At 48.9% G+C, this 6,237-nt stretch overlaps 3 protein-coding genes across 8 annotated transcripts; all 3 read right to left on the reverse strand.

The window, feature by feature from the left end:
* Positions 1 to 40: 40 nt before the first annotated feature.
* Positions 41 to 2,354, reverse strand: LOC9660871 (probable helicase DDB_G0274399). Its single transcript, XM_024687280.1, has 7 exons — positions 2,031 to 2,354; positions 1,228 to 1,967; positions 1,111 to 1,176; positions 935 to 1,060; positions 753 to 868; positions 566 to 691; positions 41 to 511 (listed from the first exon to the last, which is right to left on the reverse strand). Exons 1-7 carry the CDS (start codon positions 2,293 to 2,295, stop codon positions 112 to 114), a joined length of 1,839 nt encoding a protein of 612 aa, XP_024543048.1. The 5' UTR covers positions 2,296 to 2,354; the 3' UTR covers positions 41 to 111.
* A 60-nt stretch (positions 2,355 to 2,414) lies between these two features.
* On the reverse strand, positions 2,415 to 3,991 carry LOC112350722. The gene is made up of 6 exons (XM_024687436.1): positions 3,857 to 3,991; positions 3,424 to 3,787; positions 3,264 to 3,371; positions 3,147 to 3,214; positions 2,595 to 3,092; positions 2,415 to 2,533 (listed from the first exon to the last, which is right to left on the reverse strand). Exons 1-6 carry the CDS (start codon positions 3,946 to 3,948, stop codon positions 2,470 to 2,472), a joined length of 1,194 nt encoding a protein of 397 aa, XP_024543204.1. The 5' UTR covers positions 3,949 to 3,991; the 3' UTR covers positions 2,415 to 2,469.
* Positions 3,992 to 4,091: 100 nt separating this feature from the next.
* Positions 4,092 to 5,864, reverse strand: LOC9660872. 6 transcript variants are annotated; one of them, XM_024687410.1, is made up of 6 exons: positions 5,488 to 5,864; positions 5,193 to 5,445; positions 5,004 to 5,139; positions 4,830 to 4,932; positions 4,450 to 4,785; positions 4,092 to 4,397 (listed from the first exon to the last, which is right to left on the reverse strand). In XM_024687410.1, exons 3-6 carry the CDS (start codon positions 5,009 to 5,011, stop codon positions 4,191 to 4,193), a joined length of 654 nt encoding a protein of 217 aa, XP_024543178.1. In that variant the 5' UTR covers positions 5,012 to 5,139; positions 5,193 to 5,445; positions 5,488 to 5,864; the 3' UTR covers positions 4,092 to 4,190. The 6 variants fall into 6 exon arrangements, with proteins under 6 accessions (XP_024543178.1, XP_024543179.1, XP_024543180.1 ...); XM_024687411.1 differs by having other exon boundaries at positions 4,991 to 5,139; XM_024687412.1 differs by lacking the exons at positions 4,092 to 4,397; positions 4,450 to 4,785 and having other exon boundaries at positions 4,857 to 4,932; positions 4,991 to 5,139; positions 5,193 to 5,397.
* Between the last annotated feature and the right edge of the window lie 373 nt (positions 5,865 to 6,237).

Genomic DNA, 6,237 nt, shown 5'->3' on the forward strand with positions numbered 1-6,237 from the left:
CATGAAGTAACTCGCGCGGGCTTCACTAGCAGCCGTTGGATAACCCAAGCTGGAGCAATCTTTATCGTTAATACGTTTCTGCAGAATAAAACCGTTGGATCGATTTAGTTGTCAGCTGAAGCTGTGTAAGCCGTTGATTGCGCTGTGGTAGGGCTTTCTCACGCTCGACACGAGACCTCTTCTCCTACAGTCTTGGAGAAGAGCTTTCCAGTCGGGATTTCTTTCGAGCGTCCTCGCATTTCCCACGACCCAGAGCGAAAACTTGGCCCTCGTCAGTGCTACGTTCATGCGCCGGACGTCCGCGAGGAATCCCACACCAGCTTGAGAGTCTCCAAACGAAGCACGCACTGTCGAGAGGACGATGATGTCTGCCTCTCGCCCCTGGAACGAATCCACCGTGTTTACGTCGATCCCCGAGTGTAAACTCCTCATGTTTTCTTGGAGAACTTTTCTCTGCTCCTGGTATGGAGTGATCACTCCAATCCTCCCGGGGCGAACTTCCTCCGGATACCTGGAAAAACCGGTTGATATCTTTCTAGCAACTTCGTGAAGGAATGTGGAGTACCTCTCTTTGAGAACACGAAGGAGTTGAAAGATAAACTCTGCCTCGTCGGGATTGGTAAGCGACTGCATCGAACCTGGCCTTTCCTGCCCGTCTCGAATGTCAAAAAACCTGTATGGCTCGAAACACCTGTGCAATTCCAATTGAAACAGTCTTCTTTTCATGAATTCAAAAGCTCAAGCATACGAACCTTTCGCGGTGGAAGGTAGCGCTTCGGTTCCCATGTAGAACAGTGCTTCCATCTTTGAGCTGGCCACCGTAGTAGTGTGTCGATGGAAAGCTTCGAATCTCAGGGTGCATGCGATACTGTGCAACCAGAACGAGAAAACTTGATAAAATGGAAAAAGACTTCCAAAATCAAAATCAACCGACCTGCGTTGTTAACATGCTGACCGGATAGCCATGCTTTTGGAAACGCTCAAACATACTGCAGTCAAACAGGAGCCTTGATGCTGGAACCGAGAGAACAGTCGCTGGTAGCTGTTTAGGATCCCCAATCTGAAAAACTTCTAGTAAATATCTTTCAAAATACTCCCGTAGCACTTTACCAGGATGCACTTCCCACGAGTCGCTTTCAACAGCTGAAGCGGTATCAGAGTTGATGGTTCCACGGCCTAAAAGTTCGTTCGAAAGGCGTCATTCAAACTCTGATTTTTCATCCATACCTGTGCCGCTTCATCGATGATCACAGCGTCGAACAGCATCTCCGCGGCCTGCGCGTCTCTCGTTGCAATGAATTCCATCAAAGTCGAGTAAATGTGACCTCCGCAGCCGCTTAGCGTCGTCAGTACCACATCTGCTTCTCTTAAAACTTCAAGCTTCATGGCTTGTTTCTTCTTTCGGTTTGATCCCATAAGAAAGCCATGCTCGCGATTTTCCACCTTGATCAGCTCTGATAAAAGCAGTCTCTGCTGCTCTTGAAGACCTGCTAGCTTGTCAAGTTTCGGGATCCCATCCTGACTTTCCACCTCGGCTGGAGCAGCTAACGCTTGCATATTACCCAGGACTTCATCGAGCTTGGATCTTAGTTCCTGTGGAGAGTGCGCATTGTGTACCCCTGCATTCTCAGCCATTCTCTTCGCCACCAGCCGGTCGATGTGCACAGCCATTGCCTGGGAATGCACCCTCTTCGTGTCCCCAACGCGGACAATAGAGGGCCAGTAAGTCCCTCCATCGTAGTTGTAGACGCCATGCTTTGAGATTCTTGTCACCAGTTCGTCCACGGCTGCGTTGGACTGAGCGCAGACAAGGATCCTTGTAGCTTTCAGCTTATCTCGGAACTTAGTTTGGTGCTTATCTGTTAGCACGTCTAGCATCTCGTGTTCCTCGGCTTTGCCAGCCTCCTCGTTTGCATGGGCCAGCAATGCGCTCACAATGCCGAGGATTGTTCTTGTCTTTCCAGTTCCTATTACAAGCAAAGAAAAAACAATTGAATGGTTTATATCAAGAGAACGCGAAAGCCGTTTACCTGGTGGCCCTTGTATGAGAGAAATCATCTGGTCGGCGACAGCAGCGATAGAGCTCAGCTGACTCTCGTTGTACTCGCGTCTAAGCTTTGACCGCAGTTGTGGTGGAAGGCTTTGAGTTCTTGATATTTCTCGTGGAGGAGAAGCCGAGAGTATTGTTTCCAGTAATGGAAACAAGTGCATCGCCGCCATAGCCTGCTGCTCGCGGATGAACGTCGTCACGGACGTAAGCTTGTTCAAATGCCACGTACTTTCCGTCACTAGCATCTCTCGCAACTTGGAAAGTCTTTCGCAGCTGTGAGGAAGATAAACCTTGACGAGAAGGTTGTTTCTTTTCTCAACCTGCAATGCAAAGAAATTCTTTTAGAATGCATCAAGCTCTGGAGCGTTTACTCATCTTGCCGATCATGTGAGAAGTCCGAGCTGGATCACGTAGAAGTATCAAATCGTTCTCTGCGAGTTTAACGGTGTGGCCGTCAAACTCCACAAGGTGAAAGTAGCCTTCCTGCCGCAAGGAAAACGCGGTGACAACGTCGGAGCGCGACAAATCCATTGTCTCGAGAGACCTTTCAAGGTGTGCCTTGAACTCTTCGAAGCAAAGCGGCCGGAAGATCTCTAGATAATGCTTGTAGCTTTGAAACGTCAATGGAACTTCCAGGAGCTCCTCCGAGTGATCTCCGTGCATGCTCCAGATGTCTAGCGATAGAACACGCTTGTGCCATTCGTCCAGCATCGCTGGAAACGCAGCTCGATCATAGAAGTCTTGCTGGCCTTCCCCGACCTTGCCCTCCAAGCGTTGCTTCTTGCATGATGGAACATCTTGCGACACAGGTCTCTTTTTCCGGTCGGAGGCCACCTCGGGTTTCGCACTCGCCGTCTCTTCGGTGGCCGTCTTCACACATTCAGTCATCGCCTCTTGGATGACCACCTCCTTGTTGACACATTCTTCGTCGGTCAGGTCGAGTATAACGTCGTTCTCTGTTGATTCGGACGAGGATACCGTTTCATCGAAGATCTTCACAAGCTTTCTCAAACCATGGAGAATAATCCTCTGATCCGCGTTCCTACAACAAATATATAAAAATGGTTAAGCTCAAAGCTAGCATTCATCCGCTCACCGAAAAAGTGCCAAACTTTCGACAAGCTTTCGAGAAGCATTGTTGCCTGAGAGAAGCTCCATGATCTCCTGAAAGTTAGAGATAAAGAGAACTGGAAGCAAGAAAAACATCACGTACCGGATGGATTTCTGGATTCAAGGCCAATGTATTCTCGGCATAGCGCATGACCAGCATTAAGATCTTTCTGGCTTGATCATCCTGGAAACCTTCTGGGTACATGAGGATCTGTATGGAACAAAAGGAAATAAATGAGAAAAGTAGAGAAACAAACACTTGCCTCGAAAAGAACACACAAGCCTTCGCGATCGATCGGCTGGAACTTCTGTAAAGTCCGCCGCAAGGGAGACATCACCCTCGCTCGATCCAGATCCCGAAGAACATCCAGCAGCGGCTCCACTCCCGGAGAAAACTCTTGCACGTAGAAATCCTTTGCCGCGTAGTAATGGCAAACACACTGGATGCATCCGCGCAGCGGCGAGGAGAGCTTCCTCCACAAGCTCGGGAGACCCCCCCAGCGCGATCCAGGGGTGTAGAAGCGCAAGGGCTCCAGGAGCTGCCACACGACGTGCTGGAGGCCGGGCGCGCACCACAGATGCGCGCCATCGGGGAGCTTCTCCACGAACAAGAAGGCATCGGCAAACCTGCGAGGAGAAACCCTGATCGATCGACCGCGAGAAAGCGAAATATTTCCCCCAAGAAAAAGCACCCACCATTCCTGCTTGAGAATCTCTTGCTCGTGGCCGCGGAGATTGTAGAGATCTCGCCAGCGCTCCCACAGCGCCCTCGCGCTCTCGTGCTGCATTCGCTCCGATCGACCCGAGAGATCGATTCAAAACCCCAGCGAATGGAGAATGGAACACGCGCACAAATTTTTTTTCGTACGTGAAAGGGGTCGAAGGTTCGATTCCCAGATACCACAGCCCCCCGCATTAAAATTTTCACGTGTTTAGCTATAAACCCTAAGTAAACATAATTTAATGGAAGTGTTATTTTCTAAAGAGGCTATTGATAGAGTTAACACTAAGGAAGCAATTTTGCCGCTGGTCATCCATAGCTCCAAGTCGAGCCCAACACTCCCACAAAGAAATCACAATCGGCTGCCATGACCAAGTTTACGAAGGCAGTGTCAAACGCTTGCTTGTCTCCGAGCAACGCCATATACTCCGTCATTCTGATTGTTCCAACTTGCCTTGGAACATCGCTGTAATAAAAATTCCAGTCTTTGTACTCCTTTGATTCATCCACGACGTTCTACACACATTCAAATCTTGTGGGATGAAATCCTTGTCAATGGTTTTCTTACCTGCATTTCCGTGGAAAGCCACACATTTCTTACGTGTGGGAATCGCCTCCGGAGGACATTGGCGAGCTTCATGTATTCGTCAAACGAGACAACTTCCATCTCCCTAGCTTTGTCACCCTGTCTCACATGAATGCTCAATAGAGGCTGCGGCATCCAAGGTCCATAGCCACTCCACACAAGCTCTTCCATGGGATTACTCTCTCTTGCGAGCGGCCATTCGGTGGAAAGAGTTTTAAGCACCAGTTTTGCCGCTTCCTCCCCAAAGGCCCTGTGTCGTTCTTGGTTTAGAAGATTGCAAAGATACTCACTGGGAAATCGTGTGAGATAGCGTAGTGCCTGTATGCAAGCATTAGCATATGTTTGGATTATCAAAAACTTGCCTGAGCTCTCCACCACCTTCGGTGATTTGCGTTATAATGTGTCATGAGCTTGCCCTTTACCCCTACAGTAGGTCGCATTGCTTTCCAAGGCTCCCCCCAAAAACTAGAAACAAGATAATACTACTTGGTTGAACTGTATGAGAAAAACCTCTTTTTCTCACCTTGGAATCTTACCATTCCATTGATTGCCACTAAACTCTTTGATAATTCCCTTGTCCCAAGCCTGTTTTTCCGAAGCAAGCCGCAGTGCCCTTGCACTCCTCAGAAGCCTCGGGAACAAAGTAGCAGGACCAGCGAGCGTGGTTGGATCCTAACATAATAAAACTCTCAGTCTGAGAAGTATTAATCAAAGAGTCCAGAAACCTGTGCACCCTTTGTGCCTGGCACCGTGGTAATCCTTGGTGATGAAAACCCGGCCTTGTATCAGCGCAGCTCCAAACATTCCGGCCATTGACACCATATCGGATCCAACTCCAACCGATTTGCGCGTCTCGTCGTGATGCCAAGGTGCCAGGAGAAATCTCGCGTCGCTACAGTTTCTCGGGTGTTGGTGCAACCAAATCTCACGCTGGACGCGTCGTGTTAACGGGAGATTATCGTCATCACCGCCAATGACCTGTCCCAAATAAAAACCAAGATGATCCGAGAAAGAACTTACCCATGGAACGGTGCCGCTTGTCTCTGTATTCATGTCAATCTCCTCTTTTAACTGGGCAAGTCCCTTCCAGGATGGATCCTTTCCCCGATCAAACTCTGCAGTCGCCTCGCTGCAACGCTTGCAATCCTGGATGTGCGGTGCATTGATCGTCACCTTCAATGGTGGAGGTGTGCCGCTCGCTCTCGACTCCAGATCGCTGCTCCACAGATCGACCAGGAGTTTTACTCTGCTTGATGTCACCGAGGTCGTGGAATTGCAGGTTGATATTGGTAAAATTACTTGATGATCCTGTCTCATCCAGTTCAGCCTGAAACCAAGCAAGACAATGAAGTTCAAGGACAAGATCCAAAACAGAAGCCATTTGAGGGAATCCTTGGGACGCTGGTCCTTCATCTTTCTGAGAAAGACGAACTAATGAGGCTTTTTTTCTAATTAAGAACAAAATCGAACGTGTTGAGCACTAAATTTCTCAGACATGCAATGTGAGAAAGATAAGGGCTGTCCATCAGATTCAGAGGGCACATTTGAATGCTCTTCATTCTGGCTCTTATTGACTTGTCTCATTCCCGTCACCTGTTGAGCCTTGAGCGGGAGAGTATGAAATCAATTTGTGGTAGTGCGCAGTCGTGGCAAGTGGCAGTGAGCTCTAATGTCCGTGCTTTGCCAACTTTGAAGCGACACTAAAGAATTGCAAAGCATTGGCGCTCGAAAGAAACTCCATGATTTCCTGAAACTTGATAAGAAGTTTGT

The sequence above is a fragment of the Selaginella moellendorffii genome, unplaced genomic scaffold, assembly GCF_000143415.4.
Source record: "Selaginella moellendorffii unplaced genomic scaffold, v1.0 SELMOscaffold_53, whole genome shotgun sequence".
NCBI lineage: Eukaryota > Viridiplantae > Streptophyta > Lycopodiopsida > Selaginellales > Selaginellaceae > Selaginella > Selaginella moellendorffii.